Source organism: Suncus etruscus, chromosome 4 (assembly GCF_024139225.1).
Source record: "Suncus etruscus isolate mSunEtr1 chromosome 4, mSunEtr1.pri.cur, whole genome shotgun sequence".
NCBI lineage: Eukaryota > Metazoa > Chordata > Mammalia > Eulipotyphla > Soricidae > Suncus > Suncus etruscus.
In genome coordinates this window covers 37,815,481-37,836,455 of record NC_064851.1, presented here as the reverse complement: position 1 = coordinate 37,836,455, position 20,975 = coordinate 37,815,481, and the positions used below count along the sequence as shown (strand labels likewise).

Sequence of the window (20,975 nt, the reverse complement as noted above, 5' to 3'; positions counted from 1 at the left end):
AGTGTTTCAAGATACATAAAATGGACACGTATTTCTTTAGAATTTTTTGTGTTTTTTTTCGGACAGCTATAATTCTTACTAAATTTTGTCTTATACAGTGATGATTCTAACCACTTTTTACCACTTTTTATCTTCTCTTTTTGAGTTGTTTAACAAGAAATTTTGGTGGAAGAGTCCCCCAGTTTAATGCTTATGATTGAACCATGTCATGGGAATCATTGGAATTGTTCTTATGGCCCCCATATGCGCCAATAACACCACGTGGCATTGCTTCTTATTTGCATAGGCACATTAAAATGGGAAAATACTATACATACAAATAAGATCCTATTTAATAGAGATTGGAACACACAAATCTTGTAGTGCAGAGGGACCTTACACCCTGAACATTGACATAACGACCTGGCACAGACCTCAGAAGAAAGGGCATAATCCATTCTCCTCTGAACCAGGGAAGCCATCCACGAAACATCCAGGCTGGTCTATAACATCACCTGGAAGCAATCCTCTACCACGGAAGACCTACACTGCTCAGACTTTGACCTGCTCAAAAGAGACTTCCCTTAACACTGAGAATACTTAACAACGACAACGACCTGCTTACAGGACAGGGCTCCCTGCATTGCCCTTTGATTGTGAGGTGAAAGGAGAGGATGCTCCACATCCTGACGTCAATGTAAGATATGCAGATTCCAGGATCTTTAATACAGAAACATGATACCAACAACAGAGACTGTGTGAAAAATAAAAGTGTGTTGGCACTACAGACAATGTATTGGATTGGATGATCTAGCTTGCCTGAAGCCTAGACTTGGTCTTGTGCCAGGAAACTTCAGGGGTCGGGTCTCTTTGTACTTAGGCCAAGGTTATTTCTTTCCATGTCCCTCATATTTTGGTGGGCCTATGCAAACAACAATTGCCACTCTAACACCATTTTTACTGTGCTCCTTTGACTCTAATCCTTAAAAAGAATTCACTTAAAATTTGAGGTTAATGTAAGCTAATATGCATGTATATGGAAATGTAAGAAAATACTATGCCTGTAATGTTTAAGGAGTTACCTAAGTTTTATGGCTTCAGATTGCTTTGTGTACTGTTAAGAAATATTATAATGTGTTACAATCTGGGGACTTGAGGGACAAAGTAATTGTACATGGATTCTGTCTTATTTATCTTAATGTTCTTTGGCTGAAATTTCAAAGTTAAGATATCAGCAAGGGGACTTCTGAGAATTATGTTATGGGTGATGATCCTTCCACTGTAACTTTACCTTGTCCTCTTTCTTTGCACCCTTGTTCTCATAATTAAAAAGAAAAAAAAAAGAAAAAAAAAGACAAAAAGAAACATTGTTTGACTAAAAATCATAAACAACTTATACAATGCTTAATTAAAAATTAATAAGAATGAAGTGAAGTGTGGTCTCAGAAAAACCATTATAACCACACATTAGCAATGTAACCTTGATTGTATTTCAATATCCCTGAAACTAAGATAATTATGAAATGGCATTTTTTTGCATTTGAGAAAATTACTATTTATGACTTCACTAGCCTCAATATCAACAATGTGTGTGGGAGCTGAATTTAGAGAACCCTGTAATCATTTTAGAAAACATTAGGTTTATTTATATAGTTCACATAACACAAAACTCATCCATTTAAAGTGTACTTTAAATTTGCTTTAAGCGAACACTTTGTAGCTTATAATTACTTTTAATATCTATAACATAATCATTAAAAGATTTTAACTAGGGCCCCAGGCCACAGTATACATTCCTTGGTGTTAGTCTTAAAAAATAAAGTAGAATAAGATATTCTACATTTTATTTATCAAATCCTCAGTGAAAGAATTAATTAACAAAAGATAATTTTGAGTTGTCTCATTTTATGAATAATGCTGTTATGAACATTTATTTATGCTGTATAGATATGTTTTCATATCTCTTATATGTATCTGGAAGAACTGTTTTATAATATAGTAACTTCTATATTTAACTTTTTGAAGGACTAATTTTCAAAGGAACTTTGAAATTTTATTCATTACACTAATCATTTTTATATTTCTGTCAATAAGTCAAAGGTTTCAGTTTACCAACACTTACTTTTCATTATGTTTTTTTATAGCCATTCTAATGGATACTAAATGGTATCTCATTAAAAGTACTTCTTTTATTTGGATTTGCTTGAGTTTGGCTGTAATATTTAGCAGTCACTTTAATCCAGTGTCATGAACATTTATGCTTACGGTAGCTGTGTTTTCTTCTGAGAGTTTTATAGTTTTAGGTCTGATATTTATTCTGTTATTTATTTTGTAAATTTTTATGTATGTTACAAAGTAGGGATTCAATTTCATTCTGTTAAATGTGGCTCTCCAATTTTCTCTATCATTTGTTGGAATTCTTTCTCTAGTGAATTGTCTTAGTACTTGACCATAAATGCATAGTTTTATTTTGGACTCTCCATCCCTCACCATCTTTGGACCAATGTCAGTACATCTACATCTATTACTATAATTTGAAGAGAGTTTAGAGATTGTGTCTGAGTGCCCTTTCTGTGTGTGTGTGGGTTTTTTTCTTAGATTGTTTGGGTTGGTTTATGTTTCCTTGTGGTTTGGATTTGAATTTCTTTGGCAACTGATTACGTTTATCTTTTCATGCACTATAGTTGCTATTTCTGTTATTTAGAAAGTGTCAATGGTGTGTCTGTGATCACATTTTTTTTGGGGGGGGCACACTTGGTGACACTCAGGAGTTACTCCTGGTTTTGTCCTCAGAAATTGCTCCTGGCTTGGGGGACCATATGGGTCACCTGGGGATTGAACCATAGTTTGTCCTGTTTCAGGTGCATGCAAAGCAAATGCCTTACCACCGTGCCACTGCTCTGGTTCCTGTGCTCACTTTTTTTTTTTTTTTTTTGGTTTTTGGGCCACACCCGATAACGCTCAGGGGTTACTCCTGGCTATGCGCTCAGAAGTTGCTCCTGGCTTGGGGGACCATATGGGACACCGGGGGATCGAACCGCGGTCCGTCCAAGGCTGGCGCAGGCAAGGCAGGCGCACCTTACCTTTAGCGCCACCGCCCGGCCCCTCCTGTGCTCACTTTTTAAAATTAAAAAATTACCAAGTATTTTGCTGTTGATGTTGCTTGAGTGAAGTGTGTCAGAGACAACAGCACAGTTGATTGTGGTGCTAGGGAGCTTCATGGAGGTACCAAAGAACAAACTCATGACTTTATACCTGCCAGTGCTCGAGCACTGGGCCACATTCCTAAGTCTTGCTCATATTTGAATTTAGTTATTGTTTCTTTTTATTGTTGAGTCATAGAGTTCTTACCAACTATATGAATTACAGTAAGTTGCTATAGGAGGTAAGACATTTTCCTTTCATGTAGCAATTTGTGGCACTGCATAAGTTCCCTGGGCACTACCAGGGAATACCACAAATACAGAGTTAGAAATACTCTGAGGGGCCGGCGAGGTGGCGCTAGAGGTAAGGTTCTGCCTTGCAAGCGATAGCCAAGGAAAGATCGCCACCGCAGTTCGATCCCCCGGAGTTCCATATGGTCCCCCCAAGCCAAGGGCAATTTCTGAGCACTTAGCCAAGAGCAACCCCTGAGCACCAAATGGGTGTGGCCCAAAAAACCAATAAATAAATAAATAAATAAATAAATAAATAAATAAATAAATAAATAAAAGAAGATTAAAAAAAAAAAGAAATACTCTGAGCACTCTAAACCCTTCTGGATGTGGTTCAAAACCCAAACCCCTCAAAGTGTATATATACATATATGTAGTATATTTCAAATTTCCCAAAAAGAAGAATATATTGCTATAAATACACATATGTGTGTGCATGTATACATATCTCAAATCTCTTCTCCGATCTTATGGGTTATCCTTTCAACTTCTTGATAGTGCCTTTATTTTTATTTACTGGGGTGTGTCTGTGTGTGTGAGCACATCCAGCATTGCTCAGAGCTTATTCAGGCACTGTTATCAGAGTGATCTATTATGATCACTGCACTTTGTGGAAAACTTTACCCAAAAACTATTGCAGTGGCTGGCAAAGTTTGTTGGGTTTCCTCATGGTTGTTCTGTTGATGTTGTGTAAGGGTAGTGGCTGATCTCCTAAATGAGACAACATTATGGGAGAAGGTAGAGAGATGATGTTTGAGTAATATGACAAGTTCTGCTTCTTGAGCAGAATCCTTAGTCCTGTTAACTTACCACAGGAGAACAGAATTCAGTTTCATCAAAATATTATTTTTTTAACATAAGTTGGTCAACACCTAATAAAGCCAGATGAAAATGCAAATGAAATCAAGCCACAAAACTAATGTTGAATAACTGAAACAAACTGGATATCCTGCTAGTGTTTTTGTTAAAAGGAGACAGGTAGGGCTCGGAGAGATAGCACAGCGGCGTTTGCCTTGCAAGCAGCCGATCCAGGACCTAAGGTGGTTGGTTCGAATCCCAGTGTCCCATATGGTCCCCCGTGCCTGCCAGGAGCTATTTCTGAACAGACAGCCAGGAATAACCCCTGAGCACTGCCAGGTGTGGCCCAAAAACCAAAAAAAAAAAAAAAAAAAAAAAAAAAAGGAGACAGGTAGAGGATAGTAAATTTCCAGTAAATGGTTTCCTAAACTTACTGATGACTGCATATTTCTCTATTGTCCTGTGTGGCATGACCATAAATATTCAGACAAGAGTTAGACTTAGAATAGCATTGTTGCTAAAAAAAAAAATTCTCTGTATACCAGAAAACTAAAGTACCTTTGAGAGAACCTGCCTTTCAACTCCAAGCATTTCTGTCTTCTTTCTCTGTAATGTTTCCAGAGGTGGTCTTTCTCCTGTAGCTGGTCCAGCTTTCTTAATTTTATTCCATGATCCTTAGTCTGCTGCTGACGACTTTGGATAAAGGTTCTGATGTTCTTACTACCAGTTTTAGGCATGCTAATCTTGGAGTAAAGGCAATGACCTTCACAGGTAATGCAGTGAGAAGAAAGACTCCCTAATTAATTCTTTTAGTAGAATATTGTATCTATAAACGGTGTTTTTTTTTTTTTTGTTGTTTGTTTTTGGTTTTTGTTTTTTGGGCCACACCTGGCAGTGCTCAGGGGTTACTCCTGGCTGTCTGCTCAGAAATAGCTCCTGGCAGGCACGGTGGAGCATATGGGACACTGGGATTCGAACCAACCACTTTTAGTCCTGGATCGGCTGCTTGCAAGGCAAACACCGCTGTGCTATCTCTCCGGGCCCCTATAAACGTTTTCCAAAGCAGAAACAATCTATAATATTCTACCTTTTATTAAGTTTAATTGCTACAATGAAGATTATTTAAGAAACAGAAAAAGACAATGATTTTAGAAACATTTAAAAGGTATTGTACTATATGAAAATATATTAAATAATTGTCTAAAATGAGACATACCAATCAGCAGAGCATGTGACAAGTTGACAGGAGACTCCATTTCTATTCTCAAAAACATTTCCCATTCTGTTAAGCTATTTTTTAAAATACAAAAAATAATAAGTTGTGTGACTAGAGCAGTAATGACTTCCTCTTTTATAGCTTCTTGAATTTTGGTGTTTCTTTTGAGATTTTTTTCAGTTCACTAATTTGAACACTTACATATGGATTCATAAATCATTCTGTTTTATGTAGATGATATGTCATACTTTCATACTTTACTATGGAAAATAGCTCTTTCATTTTTTTACTATTGTTCATTGTTTTTGATATTTGTTTTCGATTTACCTTAGCAATGCTTAGGAGTAACTCCTGACTCTTCACTCAAGAATTACTTTTGGCAGTGCTCAGGGGGTGTCACATGGATGCTGGGATCAAACCCTGGTCATCTGCATGCAAGGAAAACATCCTACTCACTGCACTCTCTTTCCAGCTTCACTTTTAGGGGTTATTTTTATTATTTTACTATTGATTGTGTAAATAAACAGGTCTTTATGAAATCTATAAACACATTTTATGAGATTGTTAACCAATAGTAGACTTGGTGTTAAATTTGATACCAATCACATGCTGTAAATGCTATGATGTCTGAATTCTTCCAGTAATTCGGTTCAACTCTGGTTGCACACAGAGACTTTGAAGAATGTTTAAGGGTTATTCATGATTCTAGAAGGTATGAAATAGGAAATTTGGTGGCAAATGAGGTGAGAGATCTTGTGGCAACATATGAAGGTAGCAGTCTCACTCAGGAAAAATTTGGATTTTCCTGTACTCTCTAATCTCCTCATAGAACCAAGGAGAAAATGATGGCTAGTGAGAGGCCTTCCAGCATCAAATAGATGGTGAAAGCAGAGGGAGAGGGAAATTCTCCCATATAGAAATTATGGGAGCAGTTGGTACGCTTAATGGATACCACTGAAGCCTAAACTGAATAAGGTGCAGGCAGCAAAGGCCAACTTTAGTTAACATTTGACAGGTCATCCAGAACCTCTGCAGTACCCTCTAGGGCTACTAGTTTGCATGCAAGAGTGAAATCCCCCAAAATATGCTTGTTTGGGAGTTCGTTTTAAGAATTCAAAAATCAATCCCAGTAACAAAGTAAGTAAGAAGTTTTAAAATCATTGTTTTCCAGTCTTCTTTCATGGATACATTTTGACATGAATTGTTTAAAGTGTCCAGGTAGTTTTGCTTGTTGAATACATGTGCTATATTATATTTTGGAATATTTCTAAGTAACATTAAAAAATTGGTTTTTTTTTTTTTTTTTTTTTTTTTTTGGAGGGGGTTACACTGGCTGTGCTCAGGATTTCATTCTGGTTCTGTCTTTGGAGTCACTCCTAGCAGTCACATGCAGTGCCAGGGATCTGTAAGTGCTAGGGGTCCAGCCACAAGGCAAGTACCTGCCATAATCTCTCTGGCCTCTAAAATCATTTTTGGGGTTTTTTCTTACTGTTTTGATATGGGATTCACCAACAAAAATCAGGGGCTACTCCTGCTTATACACTTAGGAATTACTCCTGGTGGTGCTCAGGGATGCTGGGGATCAAACCTGAGTTGGTCTCATGCAAGGCAAGTTTCTTACTCTCTGTACTATCTCTCTAGCACTATCTAGCCCCTAAAATTTTGACAAGTAAAATTTAAGTTATTTGTCAGAAAGCTTGAAGGTTTAGATGAGTAAAGAACTACTTTGTGGGCCCGGAGAGATAGCACAGCGGCATTTGCCTTGCAAGCAGCCGATCCAAGACCAAAGGTGGTTGGTTCGAATCCCCAGTGTCCCATATGGTCCCCCGTGCCTGCCAGGAGCTATTTCTGAGCAGACAGCCAGGAGTAAACCCTGAGCAACGCCGGGTGTGGCCCCCCCCCCAAAAAAAAAGAACTACTTTGTATTCTGAAAGTTTTATGCTTCCTAATATTATCTTTATATAACACAGAATATTATTTGAAATTTTCATTTAAAAACTAAATAGATCTAGAGCCAAGAAAGATAGCACAGCACGCAGGGTGCTGCCTTGTATGCATCAATCTGAATTCAATCCCCTCACCATGTATAGTGCCTTGAGCAACACCTGAAGTGATCCTTGAGTGCAGAGCAAGGAGTAAGCCCTTACCACTGGGTCTGACACCGAAACAAAAATAAAATTAAACACATTTTAAATGGCAGGTTGTGATTCCCTTACTATTTATTTAATACTAGAAAGTAAATAATTTCATATTATCCATTCATTTTTCCAGAGTATGCCTTTTTCTGTGGTTTATTGGACTTCACCTGGCTGCACTCAGGCTCACTCACTCCTGACTATGGCTGAGGAATCACTTCTGGTGGGCTTGGAGAACCATATCAGAACCACTTCTGGTTGGCTGGGGATCAAATCTGGGTCTACAACATGCAAGGCAAATGCCCTATCCACTATGCTATAGCTCCAATCTTCAAAGTCCATCTTTCGTTATTTATCGATAATGTTGTATTTGCCACATTTTTTCATTTTGTTGTTCTTTTCTTTGAATTTAGATTGGGGGGGGGGGTCACACCTGGCAGTGCTCAGTGGTTAGTCCTAGCTCTGCACTCAGAAATCACTCCTGGCATGCTTGGGAGACTATATGGGATGCCTGGGGTCATCTATATGCAAGGCATGGGCCAGCAACATGCAAGGCAAATGCCCTACCTGCTGTGCTATGGCTCCAGCCTAATTTAGAAATTTTAATTGTCACACATCTTTAAAATTACATGCTCCAAGTAGCTCAAATTACACATTGTAAATCTACAAAGGAGGAGGTTTTTAGCTCAAATTACACATTGTAAATCTACAAAGGAGGAGGTTTTTAAAATGTTTGCAGGCTGTTTTTACATAGCAAACTCTCACATCAAACTCTCTACTATCAAATCAATGTTCACACTTCTATATTTTTAGTAGTTTATATACTTTCAAAGTTGAAATATTAACCTCATCTTTATTCCCAAGTCATATATTTTACTAGTAGCCATAAATACTCATTTATGCCTTGGCTATTTATATCCTGGTTATTTCATAATTAAAATGTGAGAGCTGACTTTAAGCATGCTCTTTGATTAAAGTTTTCCAAAACTTTACAACAGAAAAGTATTTTACAATAGATAAGTATGAAGCTATTAAAACTCACCTCAAAAGTATCAGACAGCCAGTGTAAATCTGTGATTATTTTCCTATGACCACTTTCTATTGAGGAAACTGCACAGTGCCGGATATGTATTGATTTTGTATTAGTCTCTGGTTCAAGGAGAAACATAGGCTAGAAAAAAAGTTAAATGAAAATCATATGATAATTTCAAAGAGCTGATGAATGGATTCATACTTTACTTAGTATTACAGCCAAAAGTAATGACCAGTTAGGGGGAAATATATGTTCACTTTTCTATGTATCATATCTCTAAGCAATATAGTTGTCTATGGAATCAGAGATGGCTCACTTACATAAGGTGTCTAACTTGCACGAGCCTGAATGTTTACTATCTGATACCAAACATGTCCTCCGAGTTAGATCCTGGAAGTTCTACTGTTTGGACCCATTGTCACTGCAACAGAGCATACAAGTTCCAGCATACCACAGCTAGGACTATGCAAGAATGACAACTAAATTGTGTGACCCCTTCACATTAACTGTGACTAAAATGTGTGAGCACCACAACCACATATGGAACCCTGAGTGAACATATATTCAAGCACTTAAACTAAACAGTGTGAGGCACCCAGGGAACACCGAGGCTGAGTGTGCAAGTACTGCAAGCAAGCCTCATTACAACAACAATGAAAAGGAACAGGGGAAGATCAATAACTTTATCTTATAGTCTAATAACTTACTTCTAAGCTCAAGAATCATTGACAACTTTGCATAATGAAATACTGTTTTGAGGAAGAGAATTTTTTGATAAAAAAAACTTGTTAAGGTTGAAGAACATGGAGGTGAAAGAAGTGCACAATATTGCAGAGAAGTAATGAGCTGGGAAAGTGTTTCCAACTCTCTTGGTAGAATCTACACCTTGACAAAACCATAGCATATTATTATTATTAAAAAGAGTTTGGGGGGGGGCAGAGTGGTGGCACAAGCTGTAAAGCGTCTGCATTGTTTGTGCTAGCCTAGGACTGACCGTGGTTCGATTCCCCCGACATCTCATATGGTTCCCCAAACCAGAAGCGATTTCTGAGTGTAGAGCCAGGAGTAACCCCTGAGCATCACTGGGTGTGGCCCAAAAACCAAAAATAAATAAATAAAAATAAATTAAAAAATAAAAAGAATTGTGATCACTTTATTATGTACATTAAAAATACCAATGGGGACAGGTATTCTATTTCTCTCACTCACTACGATTGTCATGATAGTTGTTACTGTAGTTATTTCTAAAACTGAACTCACTTACACTCTGTAGTAAGCTTCATATCATGGGCCTGTCTCAAATACAGGCAGGAGATGGGGGGAGGAAAGAGGAGGGAAGTTTGCACTAATGAAGGGAAATGTTCTTTTTTTATAACTGAAATGCATGTTTGTAATCATGATGCTTAAATAAATATTTAAAAAATTAAAAAAATTAAAAAGTACAATAAACACAAATTCTAATCAACAACAAAAACAACAAAATGCCAATGGAGGTATTTTCAACCCCCACTAAATTATAATCCAGAATCTGTTTATATGCTCACTCTTTATTTGTGCGGTTCTAATTATATCACTTTAGGCAATCCACTAGGTTCTTTTATTTAAAAATAATTGGGGCCGGCAAGGTGGCGCTAGAGGTAAGGTGTCTGCTTTGCAAGCGCTAGCCAAGGAAGGATCGCGGTTAGATCCCCTGGCGTCCCATATGGTCCCCCCAAGCAGGGGCAATTTCTAAGCGCTTAGCCAGGAGTAACCCCTGAGCATTAAATGGGTGTGGCCCCCCCCAAAAATAGTTACAATAGAAATATCTATTGCAATAACTTTGTATCAGGAAGATAGTCCAAAGGACTGAAAAATATGCTTTATATGCAGAAGACCCAGGTTTGACCACTGGAATGGTTCCCTGGACATTCTGAGCACTGAGCTGAGAATGGCCCCTACCACTACTAGGCCTGCTAGGAGCGGCACAAAAAGCTTAAAAATATCAATTAAATAATTACTTCAAATCACAAAATAAAGTATGTAGATTGCTTTGAGGTGTTCTTAAATCAAGAATAGTGTAAAGGGCCTGCGAGATAGCATGGAGGTAAGGCATTTGCCTTCCATGCAGAAAGATGGTGGTTCGAATCCCGGCATCCCATATGGTCCCCTGAGCCTGCCACGAGCGATTTCTGAATGTAGAGCCAGGAGTAACTCCTGAGCGCTGCCAGGTGTGACCCAAAAAACAAAAAAAACCCAAAACAAAACAAAAAAGAATAGTGTAAAACTGAATATTACATCCTACAGTTTATTATTTAAAATAATTACACATTCAATAACAGAACTAGAGACTTGAGAAATTAATGTTTTTCTGCACAGATTTTTGTCATTTGAATTATTATATGTCTTGGTGTTGATTTATTAGAGTCTAGTTTATTCAAAACTCTTTTCACCTCTTAGATTTGTACAGATGCCTCTTTCCAAAGGGTGCCTCTTTCCAGAGTGGGAAAATTCTCTGCTATTATTTCCCTCACTACTTGTTCTTCCCCTTCTGCTTTTTACTTCCCTTCTAGTATTCCTGTCATAGATTATTTCTTTTGTCTTTGTTCATTAAATACCTTACATTTTCTTTCAATGTTTTGTCTTTCATTTCTTTATTGATTTTCTTGCTGTTTCTGGCTTGCATTTTGTCTTCCAGTTTCTCCATGTGATGCTCTATGTGTGTGATTCTGCTACTGTGGCTTGCTAGTATGTTTTTAGTTCCATTTGTATGAACTCTCTCATCTTCTGAGAGTTCTTTGAGTTTGGTGAATTGTTCATCTATGGATTTCTTAATTTCTTTGGTTAGTGATTCTTTGAATTCCATTGCTAAGATATTAAATGCTGATTTTAGGTCCTCAGCTATGATATTTGTGCATTTTGGAGGACTTGGAAATATGTTAGGATTTCTCTCCAAATCCCTAGATGCTGGTATCTTCTTTATTTTCCCCATTGTTCTTTGCATAGGATATTTTGGGGTTTTGGAGTTTTAGAGTGTTTTTTTTTTAAGTAGTTTTTTAATTGTGTAGGGAGTGGTTGGAGGTAAGTCTGTTTTAGGGTTTATTTATTATAGGTACATGAGTTACTCAAGTATGGTAGTAATGTTACAGTTTAGTTTGTTGGATTTTCCTGTTGGTTTTGAGATTATATATTTCCTAAGGGAGAAAAAAGTTGGGCCTGGTCTACCTAGAACTATCTGGTATGGCCTGAAGCGTCAGCTGGATTTGTGGCCAGAGTGGGTACACGTAGATCCCTCTGAACTCTCCTGATCAGTTGGCAGGGGCTTGTGACCTGCAGCAGCTGCTCCAGGAGGGTAGGGGATGGAGGGACATTTACACACAGTTAGATTCTAAAAGCTTTTTATTTCCCCCTGCTTCTCAATCACACTCAAAAAAGATAGGGTCCACAAAATTGGGGTGATGAGTGCTTATGGGGGGGTCACACCCAATTTACCTTTGCCAGAGGGGTACAGGCTTGTGATCAGGAGCAGCTGCTAGGGAGAGGTCTCTGCTTCGATTTTTGGCTTGGTACATCTAGTACAAACTCTTTACCATTTTTATTCTGTGCTGGATATATGTCTAAGTAATAATCCTTACTCTATTATTTTGATAAACTCCTTAAATGGAAAAAAGTATTTGCGAGTAAAAAGTAACTAGGGTAGTACTATTCACAATTAGTCAAAATCTGAAAACAACACGTTTCCAAGAACAGATAGTTGGATAAAGAAACCAAGCTACATATACAAAATGCAATACTATTTTGTTATTAAAAAAACTATAAAATCTTGAAATTTGCTGCTATGTGGATGGATCTAAAGAGCGTTATGCTGTACTATACAGAGTATCATGCTGATGGCAATCAAAATTACCTTCCTGGGCTGAAGTAATAGCATAGTGGTAGGGTGTTTGCCTTGCATGTGGCCTACACGGGACAGATCTAGATTTGATCCCCAGCATCCCATATAGTCCCCCAAGTCTGCCAGGAGTGATTCCTGAGCACAGAGCCAGGAGTAACCCTGAGCACTGCTGGATGTGGCCCGAAAGCAAACAAACAAAATGATCTTCCTACCTAAATTGCTATGTATGTAGACCAGGGGTCTCAAACTCAATTTACCTGGGGCCGCAGGAGGCAAAGTTGGGGTGAGGCAGGACCGCATAAGGGATTTCGCTTACCAAATATTTGCAATAAAAAAATCACATTAGTAAGAAAAATATCACAAAAAAATCGCATTAAACATTTGCATACCCGGAACGGAACTGCTGGGGGTATGCGAATGTTTAATGCGATTTTTTTTCTTACTAATGAGATTTTTATTGCGGTTATTCAGTAAGCGAATAATCGCGAATACTGCGATATTTGAAGACCAGCTACGGGCCACAAAATGTTGTACGGAGGGCCGCAAACGATCCGCTGGCCGCGAGTTTGAGACCCCTGATGTAGACACAATGCGATTTTTAATCCCAATGACATTCTTTAAGGACTTAAGAGTGGTCAATAATAAAGTCTGTGTGAAACCATAAGGCACTTGAGCAGTCACAGCCATACTGAGATATAAAAAACTGTAAGGTATTTCATTGCCTTGGACCTGAAATGTTTGTAGTAATGTGATTTCACTGACAAAATAATTTTAGAAACAAAATAAACAAATGAGGCTTCATGAAACTAAAGAGTTCTGCACAGCTAGGAAACATGAGCTAAAACTAAAAAGACACCCAACAGAATGGTAAAAATATTTGTATTCAACAGTCAGATAAAGGATTAATAGATAAATATATATATGGCATTCACAAAGTTTGACAACTAAAAACCACAAACCCTGTCAAAAAATAAAGAGAGTAAATGAACATATACTTCTCTAAAGAAGATAGATGGCCAATAGACATGTAATAAGAGTAATTCATTATTTATTATCAGGAAATTCAAATCAAGATGACAATGAGTTATCATTTAATACAGTAAAATACATCAAAATAAACCTGGGAAAATAAAAAACTGGGAACAATATATATTGACAGAATGTGGTGAAAAGGGACCTCTAAAAATAAATAAATAAATGATATAGCAAACAATACTGTAAGCATAAGATAAATGACAGCAATCAAAATTTAAAATGTACCTGCCATGGAGATAAGCTATATGGTCAGAGGGAACCTCAGCACATGGTGAAGGAAAGCCAACAATAAAAATGGTTAGTAAAGTGATGTTTTTAAAGGAAAAAAAAAGTAATACAAAACTAACCTTGAGGACAGCCTTTTTACTTCGACTACCACCTGTCTTAATGTTTTCTATGCGTTCTGCATATGGAGTAATATCCCATAAGACAACCTAAAAGAGAAATAAATGTTATCACAATACATTCAGAAAATAATGAGCTAGGTTTCAAAAAGATCCATTGGTGTTTATTTGTACTTGAATGCACCAATATATAATCAGGTTTAACATAATACTAAGTAAATAAATTTTTAAAGATAATATAATTTGTTATTTGGTGTTTTTACTATGATAATAAATGCTACTACTTATTATAATCCAAGAGAGGGTATCCTGTAATTCTCTCTGCTATGAGTGGACTTATTGGGGAATTTGCTATGATAGCAGGGACAGTATTCTCAGACAGCAGAGAAAAGCAATACCAAATTTGCCCAGCCCAAATAGGCTGGAAAATGGAAAATGGTTTCAATGTAATGGAGAATGCTCACCAACTCTAAATGTGTATGTATGTATATATATGTATATGTGTATATATGTATATATACATACATATACATATGTTATGATAATGATTTTTGGACACATCAGGATAAAGGATTTCAATACTGAAGTTGTTTTCAACAATTAAAATTCCTGTGTATTAAAAGAATATACATAATGAAATTGGTTTTATCATTTGCTTTTATCAAATACAATTGACTTTCTTCACAATTAGAAAAAAAAGTCATTTCAGGTTTGCAGGGTTGGGGAAACGTGTTTTGGGAGGTTGCCAGAATGGCCACCAATTATTATTGAACACAACTCTGGGTGATAAATTATTTTCCTGGTTGTTTTTGATTTTTGATTACATGAGCACCAAGTGCTGCCAACCTTTCCATTTTAATCAGGAGAAAGCTTTTTGAACCACCCAAGAAAAGATTATGTATACTTATAATAGTCAAGCCCAGTAAGTCATAATGCATTTAAATTGATCCTAAAACAGCTTTAAGAATTTTACTCTGTATTATTTAAAGATAGGCAATTATAGAATTAGATCTACCTGTTACATAAATTAAAGAACTTAAACAGAAAAAAAGGTAAATGAGTCAAATGTTGTTAAAAATTCCAAGACACACACACACACACACACACACACACACACACACACACACACACACAACAAAACAAAACAACAAACAAGCAAACAAAATTCCAAGACACAGACATTTCTCAATGGAATTATTTTTAAATCCTGGGTTTTCCTCAAACTCCAATCCCTCAGGGTAATTTTGGAATAGATCAACACCAAGAGATATTAATGTTTCTGGGTTTTGGTCTTTTTTTCTTTTTTCTTTTGCTACATCTGGCAATGCTCAAGGGTTATTCCTGGCTCTGCACTTAGATAATGCTTCCAGCAGGCTCAGGGAACCATATGGAATGCCGGGGACTGAACCTCTGTTGGTCCTGGTCAGCCACATGTAAGGCAAATGCCCTACCTACAATGCTGTGATATCACTCTGGCCCCTCTTCTATGAAATGTTGTACATGTGCTGTGCTCTTCCAGCATATTAATAGATATGATCTTACTTTGTTTCATTTATTAGAACTGGGCTATCCTGGAACAGCTTGATATTCATTAACATGGCTGAACATCTTTATATTTCAGTAACTAGCATATAAATGAGCATGCCTTTATTCTGATGAATTAAGTTTTTAAATTAAAAAACAAACAAACTACCAACCAAAAATATCATAGAATGTTGCCTGAACTACTAAATATCTAGAAAAATAATTAGTACCTGCCCATTTATGCAGCCTCCAGCAATGATATTCGGATCACTTGGACAAAACTCGAAGCAGAAGATATCCTCTGGACTTTCCAACATTAGCTATAGTACAGTCCACATTCGAGACAGTAAGAAAACTTATGAGAATTATACCTATAAAACATTATTAGCAATACACACAAAAACTTACTTCTATTTCTCTCTTTAAGAACTATCATTACTTCTGTGTTGTGTACGTAAACATTTTAATGGGATTATTATGTTACTGACTCTACCCTGATCGGTGATTGTGCCCTACCCTAGAGTGTGATCTGGCATTCTGCTCCCACCCTAGGGTGGTACCTGATTCTGCTCCCACCATTGGGTGGTACCCGATTCCACCATTGGGTGGTACCTGATTCTGGGGGATAAAAGCAAGGGTCTATGGAAGGCGAGAGGCTTTTTGTCCTGGACCTATTCTTAGGCCTTTTGGCTTCGGTCTCTTCACGGAATAAAGAGCTGTTTTCTTCGGAAGCCTGACTGCCTGTTGGCTTTCTTCCCATCGAATTCACCTCAGAACCGACGACTAAACAGGGTAACAGATGTGTGGTCTGAGCTGGAGGATAAAGGCCTCATCCTCCATCCCTCCATCAGTCAACCTCTTCAGGGGTTGACTTGCAACACTTCTGGGGTGAGGCCTTCTTGTAATCAGGCCAAGGATTTTTTCCCGTTTTCCCCATATTTTTCTGGGCCTATGCAAACAACAGTGATTGCCACTGTCACACCTTTACTATTTTTTTTTAACCCTTATCCTTTAAGGAAAAAATAAACAGTTTACTGAACTTAAAAACAACTGTAGTAGAATGCCTGTCTTGAATACAGGTAGGGGATGGGAAGGTGGGAGGGGGACATTGGAAGAGGGAAGTGTTATACTGGTGAAGGGGGATGTTCTGTTTGTGACTGTAACCCAACTATAATCATGCTTGTAATCATGGTAATTAAATAAAAATAAATTTAAAAAATTAAAAAAAAAGATAAAAAAAGAACTATCATTAGCTTTAAGTGTATACCAAGTCATTTCTCAGAATTCCTTCTGTGAACTAAAAGTTACTTTTGCTCATTTTCATTCTGGACACCGGCTACATATTCAAGTATGAGAAGTCAGGAAAGTCAGCTTTATGAGCCCAATTGTGAGCCCATTTTATTTCCTGATATGTACCTACCTTGGTGGCTCTGAGTGAGCACTCAAAACTACAATTTGTTTAATAAAAGAAAATACAAGTCTTAGAACTTATAATAATTAGAATTTCTAAACAATACAGAAGGTAAATGAATTCAAGTATCCAAAGGATTTTGTCCTTAGAATTGTGAGAATTGATGGGAAGCTAAAATTCATTCACATTGACTCAATTTATGTTTATATAAAGCCCTTGGGGCTGGAGAGATAGCACAGTGGTAGGGCATTTGCCTTGCATGCAGCCCTATCAGGATGGATGGTGTTTCAAATCCTGGCATCCCATATGGTCCCCCAAGCCTGGAGAGATTTTCTTTTCTTTTCTTTTTTTTTGGAGAGGAGTTTTTTAGACCACACCCAGTGATACTCGGGGTTACTACTGGCTATGCACTCAGAAATCACTCCTGGCTTGGGGGACCATATGGGACACTGGGGATTGAACTTTGGTCTGTCCTGACCCTGGGTCAGCCTCGTGCAAGGCAAATGCCCTACTGCTGCACCATCGCTGCCTGGAGCGATTTCTGTGTGCAGAGCCAAAAGTAACCCCTGAACGCAGCCGGGTATGACCCCAAAACTATAAATAAATAAAATAAAACCCAAGCAAGATTTTGCTGTTTATTTTTTATTTAGGTGGTATGGAGGAGGGGTGTTCCTAGGCAGTGCTTACGGAGGCCCAGGAAAAGCCTGGCTGGTAGTTCAATTCTATAGCCAGTGGATTCTATGGTGCTCCAAATCTAGTGAGTCAGGAACTACTCCAGTCACCCCAGCGTGAACTCCAGACCTGCACCTGGCAATGCTTGGGGGTAGGGAATCAAGCTTATAATGCTTGCTAACCATTATACTATATCCTGCCCCAAGAGTTTGCCTTTTATTTTATTTATTTTTATTTAAACACGGTGGTTGGTTTTTTATAATGGTTTTTTTTTCACAAAGTTGTTAATGATTGAATTACAGTCATACAAATGTACAATAACTGTCATCAATGTATATTTCCTGCCTTTTAAAATCAGCTTAACAAATGCTTATTTGTTCAATCACTATTTTCAATAGACTATGTATAGATTCTGGTTTTGCTAAAATGAATGATGGCATATTCTGTTATAAAGTCTTGCTTTACGAAAGTTTCTAACACTTAATGATCATTAAGTCATTTTGGATTAAATCCACAAGAGTCATGTGAGCAGTATTTGGAAATCTTGGGCTGTGTGAAAGATTATCCTCCATTACCTGAGGATGTATGGGATCAGAGAAACTCCAGAAAAGGATCAGTGATGGTTGCAGCAACAATTTACCAGAAGAATGGATTCTTTCCTCACAGGTTAATCGCACAGCCACTGATACAGCTATTAGCCCTGATGGAAAGACAAGTTGAATTAAAAATCAGCATGCACAGAAAGACTTCTTTCTAAATTCTACATAGTTGCTGTTTTCATTCTGAAGAAACAAATAAAAACATTCTAGATGAGACTGTGAGATTTTCTGAAATTTTAATGTCTAAAATGGAAACAGCACTGACCCATGACTTTTCCAGCATTTCTGATGCCCAAATCAAGATGTAATATAAATATACATTTTTTTTTATTTTTTGGTTTTTGGGCCACATCCGTTGACGCTCAGGGGTTACTCCTGCCTATACGCTCAGAAGTCGCTCCTGGCTTGGGGGACCATATGGGATGTGGGGGGATCGAACCGCGGTCCGTCCTAGGCTAGCACTGGCATATAAATATAAATTAATGGTAGACTGTTACCCCCCCCCCCCCATTCTTTCTTTGTAGCCTTACCTGCTAGTAAGACCTGCCCATTTCTAAGAGGGGTCTTTAGGAGGTATCAAAAAATTGCCAGAGGGGCAGGAAGGGGTTGGATTGTGAGATTGAGAGAGATTCAGCAAGGAAGGAGCAGGAGGAGAGATGGTTGAAAGGGGTTGAATGCAGGGCCAGTAATGGAGATGGTTTGAAAGGTTTTAAAGCTTAGGAGCCACACATCTTGACTAGGGCCTTGAATAAAGCTGATGTCTCCTGAAACCTGACTGCTGTGGATTTTCTCCCCGCCGCTATCCTGAACCTGCAGACCTGCCGGCTGGAGAGAGTTGGAGACGTGTATCTGGGGCCTGCAGAGAGAGGCCTCGCCCTCCATCACCATCCATCACCATCCAGCCCCGCCCAGGACTGTTATTCAACAGCAGACTTCAAAGATTTAGTAAGAATTATTTTTAGGGTTTTTTGTTGTTATTGCTGTGTTTTTGTTGTGAGGAAGGACCTTTATATGGAAGGGAAGGAGGAAGAAAAGAAAATTGCTGAAAGTTTCACCTCTACTCATTACTCTCTTCAAGTACTTTCAGGGAGGGCTGTTTTCTGTTTTATACAATGATTAGAGGGAAAATGATAGAAGGTAAGGCAGCCTCAACATCCAAGTCTATCAGAATTCACCTAGGAGGTGAATTCACTCCCTGTGCTGAGCTTGGTGCCTCCTGTGGTAGTTCTGTGTATCCCACAGGATTGATGGGAGATCACAAGAGCAAGAGAAGGTCTTGGAATTATTTGACAAGCACCTGACTTTCAGCATCCTTAATTAAATGGAGATCTCTGCATTCTGACATAAGAAAGCAATATCCTGCTGCAATATAATTCCCCAAAGTGTGTCTTCTTCACACCTTCCTCTAGGAAAGACTTAGTCATACCATAGATGACAGGATGCCAGGCGATGCAGGTGACCATTTTCTCAATTAAGTTGTGTAGGTCAGTAAAGGACTGGTATTCTTTCAGGTGAGTGTCAGTCTTGTCCCCAAAGGTGCCTTCCTCTTCTGCCAGACATTTCCAGTCATCATAGAAGGTGTCCATGATTTCATTTTGCTGCAGGGCTATTTCAACACTATTTTGTTTTAAGAAAGAAAAAAGAAGAAAGAAAGACAAAAAGAAAGGAAGGAAGAGAAAGAAACAAGAAAGAAAGGAAGGAAGAGAGGAAGGAAGGAAGGAAAAAAGAAGGAAGAAGAAAGAAAGAAAGAAGAAAGAAAGAAAGAAGAAAGAAAAAAGAGAAAAAAAAGAAAGAAAAAAGAGAAAGAAAAGAAAAAAAAGAGAGAAAGAGAGAGAGAAAAAGAAAGAAAAAGCAATTAAGATACTGCTTTTCAGTATTTATGATATGGCTTATTTTATTTTATTCCAGCTTAGGGAACATATCTTGGAGGTGCTCTGAATTCAAGGAACTTACTGGTAAGAACTCAGATTCTATTTCTCTAGCCCTAATTATCTTTTACTTGATAACTGTTGATTATCTCCAGATTATGCATGGCTCAAGGGAAGAAAAATGTCACGATGGTGTGCGATTCAGAATATTTGAGAAGCTGTCTTTCAGCTGCCAGTGTCTCACTTGCACTGACAGTCTCTAGTGACTTCAACTTTATGATCTATTTCCAGCCAAAGCCATGCTCTGCCCCAGTCGGTGACAAGAATGGTCCTGCCAGGACACCCAGCCCAGCTTGCTCTGGCCCATAAAGGACTCTTCCAACAAGAGGAAGGTAGATGTGTGTGTGTGTGTGTGTGTGTGTGTGTGTGTGTGTGTGTGTGTGTGTGTGTTTGGGGGAGAAAGTGGGATTTCTACACTCTGGAGCCCTCTGTAGACCTGCTTAAGACTTGGTCCTATAGTTAATCCCATGATAATATACTTCAAGGGTGGAGAAGCCCTGTATCTCTTAAGCCAAGGGAATTCCTTTTCAAATGACCCCAAAATTTACTGTGCCTGTGCAGAAGGGGAAAAAAAGGCAAAAAGCACAAAACATTTTTTATTTTATTATAATTTTTATATATTTATTTATCTAGATTTTGTCGAGTTCTTTGTTTTGGTGTGGATATTGAAGCTGTAGTCTCCATTCTTATTTATTTATTTTTATTTTTTTTTCTTCTTTTCTCTTCTTCCTTTATGCCCTCTGCCATGTTTTTCATCTCAAAACCATGGCTTTTATGTGGTGCTTATCTTTATTGTTGGAGTACTCACTGGATATTTTATTTAACACTTCTTTTTTGTACTGTTGTGGCGTTTCACCTTCTTTTTCCCCTTTGTCTCTCAAACTGAGGATGAGAGCCTCTAAAAGGATTCCGCCCATTTTCGACGTTTTTAATTTTTACCTCAGTTTATTACTTTTCCTTTCTTCAAACAAAACCACATAACTTAAACTATCTAGT

At 37.9% G+C, this 20,975-nt stretch overlaps 2 protein-coding genes across 2 annotated transcripts in view; both read right to left on the bottom strand.

Moving 5' to 3' along the window:
* The window catches only part of RPF1 (ribosome production factor 1 homolog), a 1,036,037-nt gene that overhangs the window by 456,341 nt on the left and 558,721 nt on the right, over nt 1-20,975 (bottom strand). The gene's annotated exons all lie outside the window — the stretch shown is intronic.
* Nucleotides 1-20,975, bottom strand: part of DNAI3 (dynein axonemal intermediate chain 3) — a 78,915-nt gene that overhangs the window by 33,052 nt on the left and 24,888 nt on the right. The window contains exons 10-15 of the mRNA XM_049772548.1: nt 19,478-19,668; nt 18,028-18,152; nt 15,600-15,689; nt 13,849-13,935; nt 8,605-8,733; nt 5,428-5,501 (exon numbers count right to left, since the gene is read on the bottom strand). Of these exons, the coding sequence (XP_049628505.1) occupies nt 5,428-5,501; nt 8,605-8,733; nt 13,849-13,935; nt 15,600-15,689; nt 18,028-18,152; nt 19,478-19,668 (696 nt within the window). The remainder of the gene's footprint in view (nt 1-5,427; nt 5,502-8,604; nt 8,734-13,848; nt 13,936-15,599; nt 15,690-18,027; nt 18,153-19,477; nt 19,669-20,975) is intronic.